This window comes from Capronia epimyces (assembly GCF_000585565.1).
Source record: "Capronia epimyces CBS 606.96 chromosome Unknown aczIQ-supercont1.8, whole genome shotgun sequence".
Lineage (NCBI taxonomy): Eukaryota > Fungi > Ascomycota > Eurotiomycetes > Chaetothyriales > Herpotrichiellaceae > Capronia > Capronia epimyces.
Window position 1 is genome coordinate 1,210,856 of NW_006912911.1, and position 20,335 is coordinate 1,231,190.

General features: G+C 53.4%; 9 protein-coding genes across 9 annotated transcripts; 3 read left to right on the forward strand and 6 right to left on the reverse strand.

Moving 5' to 3' along the window:
- Positions 1 to 664: 664 nt before the first annotated feature.
- On the forward strand, positions 665 to 1,417 carry A1O3_08845 (uncharacterized protein; the record flags this gene model as incomplete). Its single annotated transcript, XM_007738941.1, has 1 exon — positions 665 to 1,417. One exon carries the CDS (start codon positions 665 to 667, stop codon positions 1,415 to 1,417), a length of 753 nt encoding a protein of 250 aa, XP_007737131.1.
- Positions 1,418 to 2,816: 1,399 nt separating this feature from the next.
- Positions 2,817 to 4,169, forward strand: A1O3_08846 (uncharacterized protein; the record flags this gene model as incomplete). The annotated part of the gene is made up of 1 exon (XM_007738942.1): positions 2,817 to 4,169. One exon carries the CDS (start codon positions 2,817 to 2,819, stop codon positions 4,167 to 4,169), a length of 1,353 nt encoding a protein of 450 aa, XP_007737132.1.
- Positions 4,170 to 4,807: 638 nt separating this feature from the next.
- A1O3_08847 (uncharacterized protein) lies at positions 4,808 to 6,402 on the reverse strand (the record flags this gene model as incomplete). The annotated part of the gene is made up of 2 exons (XM_007738943.1): positions 4,808 to 5,845; positions 5,899 to 6,402. 2 exons carry the CDS (start codon positions 6,400 to 6,402, stop codon positions 4,808 to 4,810), a joined length of 1,542 nt encoding a protein of 513 aa, XP_007737133.1.
- Positions 6,403 to 8,192: 1,790 nt separating this feature from the next.
- On the reverse strand, positions 8,193 to 9,242 carry A1O3_08848 (uncharacterized protein; the record flags this gene model as incomplete). Its single annotated transcript, XM_007738944.1, has 1 exon — positions 8,193 to 9,242. The coding sequence occupies one exon, from the start codon at positions 9,240 to 9,242 to the stop codon at positions 8,193 to 8,195; it is 1,050 nt and encodes a 349-aa protein (XP_007737134.1).
- Positions 9,243 to 10,329: 1,087 nt separating this feature from the next.
- A1O3_08849 (uncharacterized protein) lies at positions 10,330 to 12,483 on the forward strand (the record flags this gene model as incomplete). Its single annotated transcript, XM_007738945.1, has 1 exon — positions 10,330 to 12,483. One exon carries the CDS (start codon positions 10,330 to 10,332, stop codon positions 12,481 to 12,483), a length of 2,154 nt encoding a protein of 717 aa, XP_007737135.1.
- Positions 12,484 to 12,623: 140 nt separating this feature from the next.
- Positions 12,624 to 13,904, reverse strand: A1O3_08850 (glutaryl-CoA dehydrogenase; the record flags this gene model as incomplete). Its single annotated transcript, XM_007738946.1, has 1 exon — positions 12,624 to 13,904. The coding sequence occupies one exon, from the start codon at positions 13,902 to 13,904 to the stop codon at positions 12,624 to 12,626; it is 1,281 nt and encodes a 426-aa protein (XP_007737136.1).
- Positions 13,905 to 14,839: 935 nt separating this feature from the next.
- On the reverse strand, positions 14,840 to 16,124 carry A1O3_08851 (uncharacterized protein; the record flags this gene model as incomplete). Its single annotated transcript, XM_007738947.1, has 2 exons — positions 14,840 to 15,521; positions 15,697 to 16,124. 2 exons carry the CDS (start codon positions 16,122 to 16,124, stop codon positions 14,840 to 14,842), a joined length of 1,110 nt encoding a protein of 369 aa, XP_007737137.1.
- A 598-nt stretch (positions 16,125 to 16,722) lies between these two features.
- Positions 16,723 to 18,141, reverse strand: A1O3_08852 (mevalonate kinase; the record flags this gene model as incomplete). Its single annotated transcript, XM_007738948.1, has 1 exon — positions 16,723 to 18,141. The coding sequence occupies one exon, from the start codon at positions 18,139 to 18,141 to the stop codon at positions 16,723 to 16,725; it is 1,419 nt and encodes a 472-aa protein (XP_007737138.1).
- Positions 18,142 to 18,750: 609 nt separating this feature from the next.
- A1O3_08853 (uncharacterized protein) lies at positions 18,751 to 20,121 on the reverse strand (the record flags this gene model as incomplete). The annotated part of the gene is made up of 1 exon (XM_007738949.1): positions 18,751 to 20,121. One exon carries the CDS (start codon positions 20,119 to 20,121, stop codon positions 18,751 to 18,753), a length of 1,371 nt encoding a protein of 456 aa, XP_007737139.1.
- Positions 20,122 to 20,335: the final 214 nt, after the last annotated feature.

A 20,335-nucleotide genomic window follows, 5' to 3' on the forward strand; every position in this document is an offset into this window, starting at 1 on the left:
TCTTGCGAGCAGACCAGGCAAGGTTAGGTATCTAGGCTTCTCGGTAGACTCTTATTTAGAGGGGTGGACGGGATCCAGTCGGACAAGCCGTAGCCTTAGGCATCGTCAGCCCTCAACTCGAGCTGAACTGGACTGTCAGCCAAAGAATCCAGTCGGCGTCTCCTTCATCAGTCAACTTCACGGCTGAAGTAGTGAGCGGCCGGGCAGATTGGACGCTCTCCAGGCTACAGCCTGAAAAGTGACGACGTTAACCCTCTGGCAAAGCTCGTAGGCCGTAACAATTCATAACAGAGCATTCTGTACTGACTAGTACGATGTGTCCGCACTACTATTACTATTAAATGATAGATTTGGTGCCCGCATGCGCCCCAGCGTCTCCAATAATATAATCGTGTACGACCATCTAGGTGACCATAGGCACCTAATAGGTTGTATGGTACCTTATCGAGTGCTGTCACGTGCTTGGTAGCTGCTTCTCTTAGATCCCTCCGAGAAACTCAAACCGCATCGTCAATTCTCAATTCAATTCTAGCACATCACAAAAGTGAGTTAACTCAACCCACAGAAAGGGGAAAAAGGGTAGCGAGGTCTCGGAGAAATCTTACACTCCAGCTGCCTGATTTGGCCCCGGTCTCTATTGCTTCGCCATCAGCTGAACAACACCATGTCATCAAAGACCACACGGCTGGGCTTGCAGCTCATTCAGACCCGTCCTGTGCGTCCGCTCTTGATAGCCTCAAAACATGTCTCGCCAAAGCCACGATGCAACGTTTCAACCGCAGCTCTCATTCCGCAGACTCGACGCAGCCTGCCCTCGTCAACACGCGCGCCGGTAGCAGCGAATCCTTCCGCTTCCTCCAATCCCCCCTCATCCTTTTTCACTCCTTCTTTGTGCCGAACTCGCAATGCGTCGACCACCTCGGCTTCCCCAAGCTCTTCCTCGAGCATCCTCGATTGGAATACCTTTTTCCGTCTTCGTACCTCTCGCCGGCGATATGCCCTCACGTCGTCCATCCTCACATCGGTAGCATCTACCGCCGCCGCAGTAGTGACATTCTCTGAAGTGCCCGCGGTCGCCGACAACATCACCAAACTCATCCCCACAGATCCTTTTATTAGCATGGGCGTGGCCACTTTTGGTGCGACATTTTTGGGATGGCTTATCGGTCCTGCTTTTGGAAACACAATCTGGCGGCTACTGCACCGGAGTCGTCTGCCGGAATTCACCATCAAGGAACGGGCTTTTTTCGAGAGGATAAAGAAGCACAGGGTCAATCCCACTGGAGCGAGTACCAACAATCCAGTGCCCGACTTTTATGGCGAGAAGGTCAACAGCGTGGCCGGGTACCGACGCTGGTTAAAAGACCAGAGGGCTTTCAACAGGAAGAGAGGCGGAGCTTATCCTTCGACGGAGTAGATGCATCAAGGTTGAGGCGCGCCGACATGACCAAGGACACCTCAAGATAATATGCGTCACGTCGCCGACGCTTCACGACACAACCATTCCATGTGCATATTGCTAGGGCGTTTCCAGGGCCTTTGTCTGCGGCGCATTGATAGCTGGAAGAAGAGGAAGTTTACATGTAATACCACATGTGCGAGGTATGAGGTATCACCTTTGTTATACAACACCTTACACTCTACTATAACCAGATTGAAGTATCTCATACTCGATATCCTCGGACAGGGCATGGTTTTCAGCCCATTACTCATGAGGCAACTCGCGTGGGGGTTTTTCTTTCAAACATTGGTTCCCTTGTAGCGAATTGTCGTGATGGGAATTGTTCGGCCTCGACGTATTGTATGTGCCCATTGCGCTCGTCACGCTGATCATACTGGTCACCGCCGGCGAGGCTCCCGCGGTTTGGTTTGATATTGTTACAATGTGTGTCAGCCCGTTCGGCGAACTGTCGGTCGGCGCGCTAGACGAGAGACAGGCTGGTGGAATGCCAACCAATGGCAACCGTGGGAGTGTTTGCTCATGCCAAAAATGGTGGCATGTCAGTGGCCGGTCTTGTGGTCCATGCCCAACTCTTTCCTCCATTTTCCTTCTTTCACATCCAAGATGAGCGATTTGACTGCATCGAGCGACGAAATCGTCGTCCTCCCGCATTCTCCGTGCGTCATCTCGTATATTGCAATCCCCAGCCAGACGAGGGTTGCACCAGGTCCGCCCGAAAAACGAGGCGGTAAACAATGGCCGATGGCAGTGATCGAATCCGAATCGTTTCTTTACATATAACCACCTCTCCCCCTTCCGCTCTGTGCCGTGAATGTTGACTGTCCTCATACCACCTCCGATTCCTCCGATTCCATCCTTGTTCATCAAGAGCCTGTGCTGTTTTTGTGTAACCGATCACCCATCCATCCATTTTCACCATCCGACCTCGCCCTCGAGCACCCTCAACACGGCTGAAACTTTCATTGCTCCTGACCAGTATCCTGATTTGATGTTTACTTCATCGCTCCGGCCTACACGATTGTCTTCGCATCTTCTGCTTGAAAGGCCATCCAGTTACTCAGCCCAGGGCGCCACTCAACATCACTTTGTCACCTGCCCATGCGCTGACTGGGCTGACCTCCCCTGGCTCTTCCAAGTGCCTAAACTCACACAATTGCAGCGGAGTGATCACTCTCCGGCGACGGAAAGCATCAGTACCTTAACAATCTCGCGGCGGAGCTGATCGAACAGGTTCTACCTACCGAGCGAGCCTGGGGATATATCATTCAAAAGCCACTGTCCCTAGAACGGCCCTACACAGAAGGTCCCTTCCGAACCTCAACATCCTTGCAGCCATTCCTGGACCACCGACGCCATGTCCGAGATCAGCATCCTGGGCTTCAAGCCCGATTCCGAATCACCAGACACCGACATCATCCATTGGGCTATCCTGATCTCTCCGCTAACCACCAACAGATCAGAACCACAGAAACACAAAGCCAGGTTCTTCTCGCCGAGATCCTCGAAAACGAGCATGAGCCAGGACGACGAGTCTCAACTCTTTGACATGCACGACCATCGACTCCGCCAACAAACATATCCCGTACCCATCGTGCGTGATGAGAGCCCATCAACATCCACATCACCGTCACCATCCGTTCCGACAACAGTCGTGGCATCGAATACTACGAACCGGATCTTCAGTTTAACCGAGACTCTGGACTCGTCTACTTCTTCCTTACCGGCGACCAATGATGCAACACCCACAACGACGAGCATCACTTCTGTCACCAACCAAACCCTGCCGCTCTATCTGCGCATCAAACTCGGCACGCACCATTCGTCGCCGCACAAGGCGGCGCAGAAACTGTATTCTGTGCTATACTGCACACCCACCTACGGACCGGAGGACGACTGGCTGCGAGCCGCGCTCGACACGCTCCTGGGCTCCGGCCTTCTCGAACCCAGCACCAACATCAACATTGGCGTACCCTTGGAGAGTTACGACGCTTCCCGAGTCCACGACTTTGCCCGGGAGGCCGCTAAGGAGGCAATCATCCTCTCCGAGTCTCAGCATCGGCCCCAGCCGCGGCTTGATCCTCAGGATTACAACGACCCCGACTCGGAACTCAACCCAGTCTTGGAGATGGACTATCCAGCGCACCTGGCGCGGATTGCGGGCGTCAAAGCCCTGTTTAGACCGCACAGCCATTCCTTTTCAAGACGGTCCACACGCTCATCGTCGTCTCTTCACTCGTCAGCGCCATCGACCCCGCGATCACTGTCACAGACCCATCTCCAGGTCGTAGAGCCCGATGTACATCCTCAGCAACCGCAACCGCAACTAGAACCTCGACCTCTCCCACAACCTGCATCTCTGGCGGACGAACCGCCGCCGGCCTACACGCCTTCGAACCCGCCAAGTCCGACGCTGACGTCGTCTGTCCCTGTCCCAACTCCGGCCGCGAGCACAGCCATTTCGACAGGTACGGCTACGGCCACGAGTACTGGAACTCGTACCACACCGACCCCTCTGGAGGCCAGAGCCACCGGGGTCCGCAAATCCAAGAACCATGCGACCGCCTTCCTCTCGGGCCACTACAAGTCTTTTCTGGGTCTGCGCATCTCGCAGTCTCCCAACGCCTGTCGCCAGCACAACAGTACCCGTCCCGCTCAGGAGAGATGGAGTTTCGAGAGACAAGACGATCCTTATGCCGGATTGATGTAAACGGTGCCGTGTTATGCCATGCCGTGACCGTTGCGAAAGGAGATAGTCAGACCAGAACATCTAGCAATGTTTTGTGAATCTATGGTACCTTACGCTAGATTTCATCTGAGCCTACAGTATCGGGGCCCACGCCCTGACCGCCAACATTAGCTGGGGATGCACCGCTATTGTTGAAGTACTGTTAATTAATGTCCTTAAGTTGGAAGATTGAAACATACACCTCTCAGCCAAATCTGCCGCCTTGATAAGTTTGTCGATACCTAACGTCCAAAGTATTGTTCAAAAGAGATTGCGTACGTGGCGAACCCGTTTCTTTCACATAAGGTATTGGTATTGATTCACAAGAGTATGAAGGCTCAGCTGTCCAAAAGATCGAAAAGAATATAAAGACACGGTTGGCTTCCCTTCCATACTAACCCTCGCTGACTCTGCCCGACGGTTGAAAACCAACACAGCCTCGTGCACAACTCTAGCACCCTACTCCCAGACGTAGATATGAGTGATCTGTCTGATTCTGCCCATTAGTCCTAACAAGTCCGACAGCTTGCGTACCGTTTGCCAATACATCGCTGCACATGCTCGCTTCTCATCTTCTCTTGGTTATGATTTTTTGTTTTTTCTTATTCAATCCTACCTCCTTAATATGCCTGCCCGGGCACTGGACCGTTGGAATGCGGCACATATGCCCCAGGGATGGGGACGGACGCGTAAGTCTGCTCGCCTGGTGCTGCGTCCACGTGTTGATGCACCCTCTCTTCCGGGGGAGGGGACATGGGCGGCTGAGGAGGTGGGCTTGTACCTGCTGTCTGCCTATCGAACCCTTCAGCAGCCGATGGCCTGGGACTTGCGTGATGAACTCGGATGGGTGGGGCTTGGAGCTTGAAAGGCGAGGCAGTCATATTCGACTTTGGCGAGGTAGTCGGCACAAATTGAGTTGGTGAGGTCCCTTGCTCTGCGACCGTATAGATGTCCATCGACTTCTGCGTCGGGAATCCTGGTGTTCTGGGGGTTTGGGCAAAGCCAGGTGTGTTGGGCGCCGACTGAGAGCGTAGTTGAGCGAGATATAAGTCAGTCCGAGCCCGGTCGCGGGCGTCCATGGATTTTCGGAGACGATTCTTGGACCAGAATCGGTAGAAGACGATGCCATAGATGGCAATCACAATAACCTCGACGACGACCTCGATGATGCAGCAGATCAAGCTCCAGTCTTGCAGGCGACAGACAAGGGCGTAATGGACATCATCTTGGAAAAGTTGTCGTCTCTTGTTGTCCTTGCAGCTCCAGCCCCAAAGATCTGTTCCACCGCCGCTAGCTTTGCTGCCGTGCAGGATGCCAGCGCCCACAAGCCACATGACGATACTGAACAAGAACCACCCCACAGCGAACATGGTGTAATAGACCGCCACCTTCTCGGCACGTCTATGTCCACCACGGCAGTAGGCTAGGACGACGATAATGGAGAACAGCAGAGAAATGCAGGCGATTGTCAGAACCACTATCTGGGGCCAGATTTGCTGCTTTGGTGCCCATGCAGGTAGACCGTTCCTTGGTGGCAGAGTCTTGGTGGCATGAAAGATGGTCAGGACTGTACTGAGCATAGCAAGCACGATCAACGAGCATGAGAAGTTGACTCCGCGAAGGACCATCTTCGCGATTCGGACTCGTTTCTTGACTTTCTGCAGGACAACGTCAGACAAAGGACTTTGGGCAAGGCGGCTCCATCACTTACCAAATCTTTGGCCTGCTGGACATCTGTCTTCTCTTCTTCTTTCTCGAGGACCTGCTCTTCTCGGAAGGTCGGGCTCAGAGGATTCAACATTCGACTGGCAGTACCGGGAGTCTTCAAGGCTGATTTGAGCGGAGCCCCGGCTGAACCATTGGGATCTCCTCTGATGATTGCGTGTTGCTCGATTGGTTGACTGTCTGATATATACCCAAATCCCATATCTGATGGTTTGGGCCCGTCGACGTTGTCGTTATCCATCTTTGGATCCGCAAATGGCGACTGATGTTCTCCAGGACCGGAAGCGGGGGACAAGACAGAGGTTGCTTCAGCGAAGCGGGTCCTCCGCACCGGGTTGGCAGAACGAGTGCTGGAAGCCGTCGAGTTTGTGCGGATGGAACGTGCTGTTGCGTTGATGTCTGATTTCTCGTCGAGGTCGATGGTGCGATATCGTCTCGAGCCGGCAGTGATGTCGATAGGCGAGACTGGTTCGAAGCCGGACGGTGACATGACTGAGCAGTGACTTCTTATTGCGGTGTGCGCTAAGAGCTCAGCGTAGGACAAGGATTCTCCCAAGGCTCTCTGGGATTCCAACTAAGGCGGCCAATGCTGACGTGAGACGAGAAAGACCCTGCAGCGTCGACGGGAAGAGATGCGAATGTATATATTCTTAATCTCTCAGACTTCGCTATGTTGTCGAGAACCAGCTCTTGATTATTTCAACATCAACGACAGAGGAGAAGATGGTGTAGAAGGAGAACAGAGGCGAGGGAAGAAGGCCGAATAATAGGTAACCGCTTGGGGACCTCCTAACGAAGAGCGCTTGGGAGATGTGATTTGATTACCGGCGGCCCGACAGATTGATCACCTTACGCAGGTATTGCCCGATGGATCGTGGCTCTGGAGTGTGGTATTCGTGGCCTTGAGAGAGGTGGAACAATTCTTGTGGCAATAGGCGCCCTGAGGTCGCGGGAGCGGTCTCTGTCTCTGCTTTTCAGGCCAGAAATGCCGGGTACGGGGTTGAATAGGAGGAGAGACAAGGGGGCAGTGCATACAACTTCAGTGTCACAGAGGATGGTCAAAGACAAAAGCAAGACTCAGCGAAGCCTGCGCGAGCTGCAAGACGAACAAAAGAGACGATATGCGTGTAGAAGAGAAACCGACAGAGCGAGCAGTATGGTGGGATGAGGGCAGTAGTAATGCGATTGAAGCAGCTTGCACTGTGCAGCGACTAATTCGATCCGCCATTGAATTAAGAATCTCGACTTGCGAGATGGGGACTTGCCGGGCGCTTGAAAGATACCAACGATGCATGGTCAACGTTGATACGGCGGCTGGGGAGCATGGAGGAAAATGAGAGGTGCAGGAAGGTGCTGTGAAGATGCAGCGCAGATGGAGCGAGCAAGGCAGTTGGCAGTGACGAAGTGGGATGGAGGGCCATGATTGGCCACCAGCACTTCTATACGCGCCCGGCGACAACAAATCAGAGGGGCTAGGAGGCTGAGGACAGAGCATCACCCGAAGGCATCTGCACTAGATTTCCGGACGATGTATCCTCCGTACAGTCTGGCCACTCATCCGTCAGGTGAGAGACGGGATGGTGTTTCTGTGAGCAGGGGATGCGATATGCTGCAATACACACTCTGAATAATAGCGGTAATGAGCCATGACAAGCCCCATGACCCTGTGAGGTAAAGAGAGTCTCGAGAGTGATTGATTACTGTAGGTTCCTAGCAGTAGTGCAGTACCTACCTAAGGTACCTAAGGCGGATCCCCCTCATCCTGGCCTCCTTAGCCCCAGGTATGCCCCCCCAGCCTAAGGACGATCTGGCCTCCTAGCCAGGGTCCTTAGTGCTCCTTCATGGGGTCTTTGGCATCTGCCAGCGCGGGTCCCCCTGTCCTTCTCCCCTCTAAATTTGGCCCCTCCTTTGCAAGTTGCCTCCCGCTATTTTTGGATCCTTTAGGTGCTTGGTTAATTGCGCAACTCAACTGCTCTTTTGCTATCACCTGTTCTATGTTTGGAATATCGAAACCATCACATTGATTAGAGCTGTCAAAGTTCTAGCTAGACTCCTGCTTTGCCGAAGTGCATCTCAATCGTGGTGCTAGTACGAAGTATATCGCTCTAATGACCATTGCTCGTAAAAGAAGCGGTGTGCTGTATGTAAGACGATGCATAGGTTTCTGCCTCGCCTAAGGTCTGCACGCATGATAACTGTCCATCTGTCTTGTAATCCTCCCATGTCCTTTGTCATCCAAGAACTAGTACCACCAGTACTGTACTATTCCGGCACCCCTTTCTAGCAATATGCCACAGAAGGCTGAATTCTGGCGTACTGCTCGAGTCCTCTTGACTTCACCACTTTCTTGACCTGTGAGTTGCTAACCTTGGTCTTGTCGCCCAATGGGATTCGGATCCTCAGTGCCTTGGTTGCCTTCTTGCGCGCCTCTTCTTTTTGTTTCTTCTCCAGTGCTGCTTGCTGTCGTGCTTCCCGCAGTACCTTCTTCTTGCCTTCGGGAGACATCATTTTGGTCTCCAGTTCCTTGGCTATCCCTTCGATCTTGTTAGGATGGAACCGATCGTGCATCAACTTAATGTTCACGCGGTCAAGCCCGTCTCCGGCGAGGTTGAGGAGAGGACTGGCCCAACTCTCATTGGTCTCCAGTCGACAAGGCCAATCGAAAAAGGTCAAATCGAGACTCAATCTCTCAAGGCCTGTCATCTTCTGCTTGATGCGCTCCAAGGTCATGCTCCATTTATCATCATGCCGGAGCTTCCACACGCGATCCTCCATCCATTGTGGTTCGGCGTATCCCTTGTGAGTCATTTCGATACTTCCGATGCTTTTGGCTGCTGGGCCAGGGATAATGCTCAGGAACTTGTTGATCACAACAATTCGGTCGAAACAGAATGTGGTCCGCCCGTAGACGAATTGAACGGCTTCCTGATTCATTTGGCGACAAGTGAGGAGGAGAGAGATTGGGGCCACATCTCCGGTGAACTCCCCGACTATTCGATACCTTGGTCGCTTGTGCTTCTTGGTTGGGATCTTCGACTTGAGTCGCTCAAGCTCTTTCTGAGGATGACTGCCTGAGAGGACTACTCGTGTCTGTGGGACAACAAGATCGTATATCTTGTTTCTGATCTCACCAGGTAGGTCGAGGAAAGGAAACGGCTTGGAAGGTTGAATGAGACTCGTGACAGTAGGTGAGACTACAGAAAGAGTAGGCGCAGGACGAGAACGGGGATGAACGAAGGAGGGTGTTGGGGCTCGGAGTTGAGGAATAGGACGTAGGATATGTTGGCGATTGCGGCAAGGGAGAATTCGATTTCTCTTTGGCGAAGACATGTTGCCGAATCGGCCGTCGAGGGAAGGCGATATCGAAGTATCAGTGGTGAGGTCAGTCTAGTACTTCATGAACTGATACTGCTCCGAGGCTGGCGATGCTGTAAGAGGTGAAGACTGGTACCAACTCCAAGACCGAGCGAGCAAGTCGTCGAATGAGATGCCAACGGAAGAAGGATGCAGAAGTCGATGATGGAAGTCAAAGAACAGAAAGACAGGTAGGCAGAAGTCACATGACAGTTGATCGAGGAGTCATGAATAGAGAAGGCTCTCTCAATAGGAACAATAACAGACTCAAGTCCTATTGACACCAGTCGAAAAATGCTGTCAATGCATTGGAAATGTACCGGCAGTGACGGACATTTACCTAAAATACGAGATTCACTTCGAGTGAGGCGGAGGTGAAGCGAAGTTGAAAGTGAACGAACCTTCAAAGTTGTTACTCATAGGTGTTGTGCAGTCCAGCAATATTAAGAAGTCTGTGGAGCTAGGCGCGGGCCGGTTTCGAGGCTCCATACTCAGCTTAGGCACCTGGACAACATACACACTCCGTAGATGTATGTATGATGCTGAGAACCTGGCAAGATATACGCGCAGAGAAGTACTACCATAGGTACCTAGCCTTGACCGCACGGAGTGCACGCGGATAGGTGCAACGTCAAACATAGCTTCTGGGAGCCCAGACTATGCTTAGGTAGTCTTGCTCCCTCATCCATCCGTGATGCACGTCACAGGTGTACAGCATCGGGATTGCTGGTGGGAGGTTGCATTCTTCGAATCACTGGTGGCACCGCCTGCACTTGGACTTGTGTTTCCCAAACCATCACTGTCCTACCTCCCAATTCTTCAATGCTGCAAGGCTGGCCTCTGCGTCGCCCGCTGCAAACCAACCTAGAGTTGGGCAGGCGGATTATCTTTATTCCGTCGCATGTTTCTTGCACGTGACTGTCAGGACGGCTAGATGACGACAAGGCGATGGAGGATTTCTCGGCAGCATCGGCAATGTGCGGCGGCTGCGGCTGCGGCTTCTGTTCAACGGTGCCACACCACACCAGGCATGCCTCCATTGTACTCCACGTCTGCAGGAACCATGCCAGATGACATCGGAGAGAACCCGGCTGGACGGAAAAGAGCATTCAAAGCTTGCCAAAGATGCAATACCCGAAAGGTGAAATGCGATGCAGCCCGGACAGGCCTGCCGTGCACCAGATGCCGGGTCGATGGTGCTGTAGGATGCACCTTCATCACCTCTCGCCGGGGCACCTACAATCGCTGGCGATCGAAATCGAATGCACCGACCCAAGATGCATCCCTTGGTGGTTCAGCTAGCATTCTTCCCTCACGGGAGTCGTCCTCGGCACAAGAAGGACCAGATAGTGCGGTGCCACTGGAAGCAGATGCTCCCTGTCCCAGCTCCGCCAACCCATCACCCGCTCACGATTCAGACAAGAATCGATCAGAGATTATCGGGGAGTCGGAACACACCAGAAGCAACTCCCTAGCCGTGATGTTTGAAAATTTCCTCAAGCAACAAGGTCGAGATGCGGAGGGCCTGGTAGGCAAACATGGGTTTGTCCTATTAGGAGACTCCTCACCTCTGACATTTGCTCTAAAAGAGGTTCTGCCTGAAAAGCGAGTCGGAATTCATACGGAGCGAGAGACCCCGGGTGGTGGCGAGGTACCCATATCACGCCAACGGTCCGCCCATCCATCACACCTATCCGCGGCGGATATTACTTATTTGCAAGCCAAAGGAGTCTTCAATGCACCCAATTCCGAATGCCTACGTGCTCTGATTGATGCCTTCATCGGAAGTTTCTATCCCTTATATTCCATTGTGAACAAGGCCGAATTTCTCGAGCATCATCAATCAGGAACCACCCCTTGGATCTTGCTACATGCAGCATGTCTCATTGGGGCGGCTTACTGTGACATCGGCGTTATCAAGAGTGCGGGATTCAAAACCCGCCAAAGCGCACGCCGATTCTTCTACGACAAGGCCAAGGTTCTTTATGATGTGGGTTACGAAACCAACAGTGTGGTATTATTGCAGGCCATTATTATCTTGACGTTCTGGGGCCCTGACATGAAGAGCTACTGGAACCCCTGCTCATGGGTGGGTGTCGCTGTGACGATCGCCGAATCTTTGGGAATCCATCGCTCGACGGCCTTTTCGTCATCTCATCAAGACAAAGGTCTTCTGAGGAGGATGTGGTGGGCAATTGCAGTTCGAGACACGTACTGCGGGACTCTTCTAGGACGGCCTTTCCGAGTTAACATGGGCCATTGCGACACCGCGATGCTGACACTGGACGATTTCGGCCCGGAACAGGGACAGACCGATCCCGCAGATGAAAGTCGGCTTTCCATGCTGTATCAAATCCAGCTTGCCAAACTGTCACTGATCCTGCGCCACATCATTAACACACGCTTCAACCCAGGATTTTCGTCCACTCCACAGAGTCTACATGAGATGCTTGCTCACTGGCGGAGTGAGCTGCCGCCTGCCATCAACTGGGCTGATTCAGGACCCTCACCGTCAATGTTTGCCGAAAGCCTGAAGATCTTATTCCATCACCACATGATCTTTATTTACCTTGCTCGTCGAGACACGTTGTCCGACGAGCCGCCGCCGCAACTGGATTCCGAGTCCGCGACGTATGAGATAGCGGAATCGGCCGCCCAAACAATCGCCTCGACGGCATTGACTCTAATGACCAAATCAATGATCCATTCGATGCCGCAGGAAGTGTTCCCGGCCTTCTTTGTCGCAGGAATAGTCTTCTCCCGGCTCATTCGCAGATCATCACCTCTGATCGCACAACTAGGTCAAGCAGCCCTCGACAACTGTCAAATAGTTCTGAACGAAGTTCGGGATTGTTGGGATCCTGCCTTCTGGGGCTTGCGTATCTTTGAATTTCTCCAAGCCGCCATCAAGAAAGCTGGCACGTCCGGCAATGCTTCCGACGCCGTCAAGGGACCGACAAGCCAGTCGTCGCTGGCAGGGGCAATGGAAAATCGCAGGACGGAGAACATAATCTCAAGTCCAGAATACTATGCGCTGCAAAATACATTCGAGATGGGACCTGCTATCCACAATTTCCAGAATGCTGCTCAGCAGAGACAGCTTGACATGAGCTTGCAAACCCAACTCTATGACCGCTTTTTAGACCCGGACAATTACTTTATGATGCCAACATCTCTCGGAGTATCAGAATACGCTTTCGACATGTCCCAATGGTGACTTTCACCTGTATGTTTGCGCCAAACCCACGCATAACGAGGAAGAACAAAATGATAAACTCCATCCACATATTGGACGAGGCATCAACCGCCGCGGCCAACCCAACGCCGTACAGCCGAGAAGAGAGACCTCCAACTGGATCAGGCAAAAGCCTGCACGCCAGTGATTGCCCTCCCTAGAATCAGGGCGTGGATATCACTCTGGCCCTCGTATGTCTGCGTGACGTAAAGGTTGGCAACATGCCGGCCGATGTGATACTCATCACTGGCAGCATTTCCGCCAAAAATTTCCTGCAGAGTGCGAGCATGGAATAAGGCGCGGTCGCAATTCTGCCGCTTGATAAGTGATATCATCTCCGGCGTGGCTTGCTGCCCGGCGTCGGCGTCGGCGTCCTTCAACCGGCCGACCTGGTGCGCGGCGAGGATGCCGTAGGCGGCATCTGTCATAGCATCGGCCAGTTTCTTCTGGATGAGCTGGAACTTTGCGAGTGGCTGGTTGAACTGCTTCCGCTCGAGCGCGTAGGTGCGTGCCCGGGAGAGGCTGTCTTCCAAAGCGCCCATCACACCCCAGGCAATCCCATAGCGGGCGGAATTCAAGCAAGTGAACGGGCCCTTGAGGCCGGACACATTCAGCATGTTCTGCTCGGGGACCGGGCAGTTGTCGAGTTGAATCATACCCGTGATCGAGGCGCGTAGGCCAGTCTTATTCTTGAGGGCTGGTGTCTCGAGCGTGCCGGGCGGACAGGCGTCGCGTTCGACAACGAAGCCCTTGATCACTCCGTCCAGTTTGGCCCAGACCAGCAAAAGGTCGGCAATGGGGGAGTTTGTGATCCACGTCTTCGCGCCTGAGAGCGAGTAGTATCCCTTTTTAGTGGGATGCGGCTTCGCCGTGGTTTCCATCGACCCCGGGTCCGAGCCGTGGTTGGGCTCGGTCAGTCCAAAGCAGCCCACCAACTTTCCCTGCCCTAGTTTCTCTAGCCATCTGTCCTTCTGGTCCGGACTGCCGAACTGCTCGATCGGCCCCATCACCAGCGAACTCTGCACCGACATGCCAGAGCGGTAGCCCGAATCGACTCTCTCGACTTCGCGAGTGATCAAGCCGGACGCGACACTACTGACCCCCGCACACCCGTAACCCTTGATGGTCGCACCCAGGAGACCTAGCTCGCCCATCTCGCGCAATATCTCACGGTCGTAGGTCTCGGTCCGGTACGCATCCAGGACGCGAGGCAACAGTTGTTCTTGACAGTACGACCGCGCGGTATCTTGGATCCCTAGTTCCTCTTCTGTAAGCAGACCCTGGGATCCGAGAGGGTCCTCCCAGTTGAATTGTGGGCGTGTCGAGGCGAATCTGCGCTGCATGTCGACTCGCCATGTTCTGGACACGAGGCGTTTCGTCATGTTGAGGGCCAGAGAAGACATCTCGGACTTTGGAAACCTGAAACTGTTGTCACAAACAACTCTGTTGTCTGTAGTGGGCTTCCTGTGAGAGTAGAGAAGAGAACAAAAGAAGTGCCTGGCTGTCTCCGCTCGAGGCGACACCACAGACCTATATGTGGATGTTGAAACCAAGACCAGCGCGCTTCATGCCCGCGACCGTGGACCAAGGGCCGAGATCTGGATCCTGTCCGGAGTACCTCGGGAGCACTCCAGGTGCATGTTACCGACAGTACTGAAGTAAGGGACCAATCCATATCCATATTACCGACACTCGGCAAGAACGTGGATATCTATGGATACATAGTGCGTACTTCTATCAGAGTCCGGCAGACCTGTTCGGCTATCAAGTTCAATCCAAGCCATGGAGCCGACACAAGATACCTCCTCATAGAAGACACTGCACCGTAAGGCAACTGATTCCTCCGTCATCCGATTTATCGTCTCTTGCCGTCAGCTTTGGCGGGCGTCGGCGCCGGGTGGAGAGGCATGTAGCCGAAGCTAGGTCATTGGAGTACAGCGGGCAGGACGGAGTATATTGCCGCTGCCGGGCCATTTATTGCTTGGACTCTGTACGGATACCTACATAAGATCCCCTAGGTGAGGCGAAGTACATAGGTACCTAACAATTGATGGCGCGCAAGTTCGACGACATACGAAGCATCCGAATGATGGCCAAGCACTTCAAAATCCCAATTACTAATTAGTTGCGTGGTAGTAGCAGCACCAGGATAAAGTGATACAGCGGCGAATTCGCGGTGCATCTGTTCATTTGATATCATATTCAAGTTATGGGCAAAGTGCCGTGCCGTCTTCTGGTGCCTGCCATCACCATCGGCGTCATTCCAAAGTTCCACCATGCCGCGTGTTATTAAGAATCCACCGGAGCATCAATGTGAGATAGCGCGCTGTTCGTGAAGTTATTGATCTTCTCTCGCTTCCTCGTCGACCTGCTTGGCCCGGAAGTCCCAGTACTTCCGCCTGACGGGATCCCATTTGTTTGCCAGGGCGTGGAGGCAGCGCTTGCTCGAGTCGAAGTGGCCGGTCAGGCGATAGATGTCAGCAAGCCAGTCGAGGGCATGACTGCTCCTGACGGAGTCGCTCATGAGGTCTGCGTGTCTGCCGCCGACGAAGCCTTCGCAAAAGACCTGCATGTCGGCGACCGAGATGGCCGCCCGCTGCAGCACGCCTTTCAGGTAGTTCCAGGCACTGGGATTCTGCGGAGCCCAGGCAATGTGGTCTTTGGCGTAGTTGATCTCGCGCTCGACCAGGTCCTCGTCCACGACGAGGCCGCCCTTGGCCAGGATCTCTTTGCGGTTGCCGCCCTCGGCTTCGATGGCCTTCAACTCGTCGGCGCCGAAGCAGACGAAGTAGCGGTGGTTCCATGCCGAATTGTTGCGCACGTCTTCACTGATCAGCGCGTCCACAGCTTGGAGCTCCATCTCGGTCGTCAGCAAGGGGTCCGGAAACCGTCGGCACAGCCATTGCCGGTACGTCCAGACGTGGTAGTTCTTGGAGTCGAAGGAGAGTATGTGAGCCACAAACTCCGGCTCCGTGGTCGGGAGTTTCGGTAGCAGCGAGACCAGGAGTTGTCGGTGATGCCTGGGATGGAAGTTCAGTATGAGGTCGAGAACGACGGCGACTTCTTGCTGTTGCTGTAGCCAGATAACTAAGAGAAACGAACAAAGGAAGAGAGGAAACTGGCAATATAGCCAGCGAGGGAAACGGAACATGTGACGTCGGACAGGACCGGCCAGGCCGGTCGCTTATCGCTTACCAGATTTGATAGTTCTTGAGATTCCGTTCACTGATCTCCTCCAACCAGTCCAGCTCCGCCATGACCCCATCCTCGGTCCGCGTGCCCTCGCTTTCCCACAGCGCCTTCAGAATCTTCACTCGGTACAGCCAGACCGTGTAATGGGCCGGGTTCATGCCGATGATGTCTTCCGTCAACTCGAGCGTGCGTCGGCTGAACTCGTTCACCGCCATCACCGCTCGCAAGTATGACATGGCTTCGCTGTAGCGCGGTGAGTAGGCGATCGTCGCCAGTGCAGGACCGGGATCTTTCTGGCCCGGTGGGCCCTCAATGAGAGGGATTGGGCTGACGTCCGACCATCGAGGCGAGACCGCATAGAACGGTTCTCTCTTCTTGGCCGATTTGTTCTTAGGCCTACTCGGAACCGCGGAGGGCTGGGCTTTCGACATGGCTGCGACGTCAAGGTTCCTGGTCTGATGGATTCTTTCGTGAAGCGCAGCGGTATTCGTGCATCACAGACTGAAGCATGCGTTTGAGAAAGTCCTAGGGCGGAACACTAGAAGATATTTGCAAAAGTCACTCCAGATGCATGTCTCCCTGTATACCCGGGGTCCTACGACCTTCGTAGGCAATGTGGCGATGAAACTGATGGGAAGCAGCTGAATTCTTGCCTAGGACTCTGGGGTTGGAATGAGAGAACAATACCAGTCGGAGCGGAGCCGGAGCCCTTAATACGGAGTTCAGAAGTTGGTATTGTCCGGCACCTATCCGGTGTGGCTGAGGCCTTACATAAGCCACGTGACAGGCTGCAAAAGCTCCTCCTGATTCACGGAGCCGTAGCCCTCTCATCGCAGACTGCCTCCCACCTCCTAGGTGCCTCCCTACAAGACATTTTTTGATATCATATCTCTACAAGATAGTAGTACATGTCACACAGCCGTGATTGTCCGTCTCCGTCCTTCAGTCATCGCCATTAGATGTTACTGCCATGCGCCGCGCTCGAAATACATGCATAAGGATCCCAAAAATAGTACCGCATGCTCTCCTTCACTGCCAGAATTTCCACTCGGGCCTTCTGTCGAGGAGGCCAACACCAACTAAGGTTTCCAGTTCTTCCGGTCCAGTGGCATTTAGGAATTTCTTTTGGTCGATTTCCTCGCCGCCTTCTTCATCTGTGCCATTGCGCAAGACTGCAGGGTACAGAATGCCCACGCCACTCCCCCCCAAGGTAGTCTTGTGCTCTTCGAACCCAGCAGCCTCGAACTTTCGTTGCAATTCGCGAATTGCTTCGTCATCGACATGACGCTTGAGTAAAGTGATGGCACATCCACCCCCGCCCGCTCCTGTCAGCTTTGTCCAGCCGATATCGGCGTAGTCCACCAGTTCACGGATATGCTCGAGCTTGGGATGAGACACCCCAAGTGATACCAAAAGGCCGTGATTGATGCGAAATAGATCTCCAAGATATTCAATGTTTTCTTCGGATGAAGGGTCAAAGTTTTCCGACGTGATCAAGGCATGCGCTGACATCGTGACTTCATCGATGCTATCTAGGGTAGCCTCCGTAACACCGGGGTACTTTTTCTTCAGAGCAGCCACTTTGGCCACTTCCGTGGCCGTGGAGCGAGGCTGTTTGGTATTGATCAACAACAATGGTAGTTCCGGGAAGTCCTTCAATGGACGTGAATTTGGTGGTTTGGAATAGTCCTCCCTCTTGAACAGCACTGCCCGCCCACGAGTCGAGACCGTGTTATCAACTCCGCTTGGATTGCCATGTATACATAATTCACCCACAAACGCCCACTTGTTTATTCTTTCCAGCTGCAGATCCACTTCTTCCTCTGGCTGGTCTTGATGCGGTCCAGAGAGGACATGGATCTGCTTGAGGAGAGCAGCACTGATGCATACGCAAACGCTGGCACTGGAACCGAGTCCGGCTCCAATTGGGAGGGTGGAGCGGAGGGTGTAGATGCTGCCTGGTGCGGTAGGAGAACTTAAACTGAGGAACAGATAGAGGAAAGAAGATGCTGCGCTCTGGGATATCTTTCTCTTCTCGCCAGTCAGATGCGGCGACACGCCGTCGATGTGAGGTTGCATGGCCTGAACAAGATCGGGATCCAGCGATGTGACCATGTCATAGTATCGAGGCTTTTGCGCAAGCTTTGTAAAGACGTGCCAGGGCAGGTCGTCAATGTTCCAGGTATGATCGAGTCCAACATCGGGGAATACCACGGTGATCGTGCGCTGTGATTTGGAGAGGGTCGTGACGAGGAGGTAGGATCGGAGGGAGATCGAGGCAGCAATGGCGGCTTTCCCATGCACCACAGCATGTTCGCCAAACACGATGACCTTGCCCGGAGCAGAGACCATAAATGTGGGCGCCATTGGGGAGGAGGGTTTGCGCGACATGAGGTTCCTGTCTTTCGGGTGGCCATTTACGCCGTTGGGTCGACTGTTTCCGTTCATGATTGTCTCGACCCGATGGATCTTGGCCTGCGATCAGGAGAGGAGGGAGCCCCCGGGAAACTGAGGGAGAGGAAGGGAAAGTGAGACGACCGGGCTGTATACGGACAGACCTCAGACCTCAGACCTCAGCGCACCCACCAGAAAATCCAGCTCTGCGGGCGATGGAGGGACCTAAGGACTGACACTGGCAGTGGAGCGCGAGGCGCACGTTAAAGGACAGGGCGCAGGCAAGAGTTGAAAGGGGGACTGTTCGCCTTCTTAAGTGGGGTGATTAAGCATTGTTAGCCCGAAATTCCGGGGGAGAGTTAGGGACCAAAATAATTTTAGGGGCTGCTTATCACCTTTTAGATAGGCTTAGTGATCAGGCACCCCGCTAACGAAGCCGTCGTCAATCTTACTTCCGGGTGGCACCATCGCCGGCACTTCCAGCCAACTGCAACTGGCCTGATTACGATCGCCTCTCACCACAGTCACCAATGACCATGCACCGATCCTGCTCAATAGACGATGGTATCACGCTACGTTACCTATGTAGGTACCTAGGTACCCAGGTATGTAAAGGTCCTTAGGACGAGAGAGGTGTTACGTGCAACTGCAACGAGCACTGCTTCATTCACTTGCACCCGTGTCTGAATCACTCAGCTCTTCGAATCGGCCTTCATCCCTTGCCTGCTCCACAGGATTCTTTACGTCGACAACTCCGGTCGACTTCAGCCTTTCAAAGAGTACAAACAGTCGTTCCGCTTCTCGCTCTTTTTCTTCATCTGTCATCTTTGGTAAGCTATCTGCTGCTTCCTTGTCTATCCGTTGGCCGGTGACTGGGTTGATGGGAACGTGCGTGGATGCTTCGCCTGCCCACTGAGTGTTCTTCGCGCTTTCTGGTACCTGGATGTTGTGGGTCATCAAATACCCAGCAGCGTAGCCATAACCAACGTTCTTGACATATTGATTGGCATCTTTATCCGACAGCTCGAACATGAGTCCGGAGATGGCTTCGGTCAAGATCAGCAGTCCGGAAGATGTCGTCAGTCGAAGCAACCGAGACGCCAGAGATGACGATTTCCCAAGAGGCAGATCTCTCTCCTTGTCCTCTGGAAGAAGACGTGCCTTCATTATTTGCCGCAGTTCAGGGCCTGCCTTCTCATTGACATTTCTCAGCGCAGTCAGCAACGGAACCGCAATTGTGTCCAACTCCGCGGTCGGATACTTCTCGAGTGCTTGTTCAAGGATTGTGATCAACTTGGCCACTCCTGATTCAACCTCACGTCCCTGTTTGAAGGTCTCCTCATCGAGCTCAAGATTTGCCAGTGCATTGATGACGAGACTTATGGGTGGCTGCAGCGGCGGGGATGGGATGTCGGAGTCATTAAGTATCCGGAACAACTCAACAACGGCCGGACTGAACTTTTGAAGTTGAACACTTTTGGCGCTTGTCACGTTGAAAAGTAGCACAAGATTCTCCTGGAGTGCTGGCGTAGGGGTCTGAATGAACCTGGCTTTCGAACTTCTGAGGGCTTCAGCATGCCGGTGAAGATGTTTGACGATGCTGTCGGCAAGGCCATGCACAACAATCAGCGTATTCAGGTCAATCTCGGGGTCATAGGTCAGTAAAAACAGGATGCGGCTCAGGAGAAATTCATCATCCTGATTCGCATCTCGCAGAGCATCCGCTGCTTTTGCGGCTAGCCCGAGTTTGAGTGCAAATGGATGTGTTCGAGGGAGCAACAGGAGAGCATTTGCGATGCATCTCATTGCTTCCTGACGTCCACCGGGAGGATAGTTGCCAAAGGCATAGCTTGCCAGGACTTCCAATCCAGCCTGGTCGTAAATTTCGGCGACATTTCCCACATCTCGTCCTAGGAGTTTAAGATTGGAAAGTGTCTCCTCCAGTCGCCTGAGATCGGGTTTCTTCGCTTCTAGGTCGTCTTTAAGGAAACCGAGCAATGCTCGGGCCTCGTTTTGTTGAGCTTGACTTGGCATCGTCCAACATGGAGCAGGTACCTCGCCGGGTGAGTAACGAAAGTCTGAAAAGAATCTCTCCAAAGATAAAGTTATGGCAATGCACTGCCGCGAGACTCACACTGAACCATTTGATGTCAGGGTCTTTGATAGTGGACTGACAATGGGCCGAAGAAAGCAGAACGTCGCAGAAATTAATACTGTCAGACAGAAGGCTAGAGCTGGTAGAATGGGC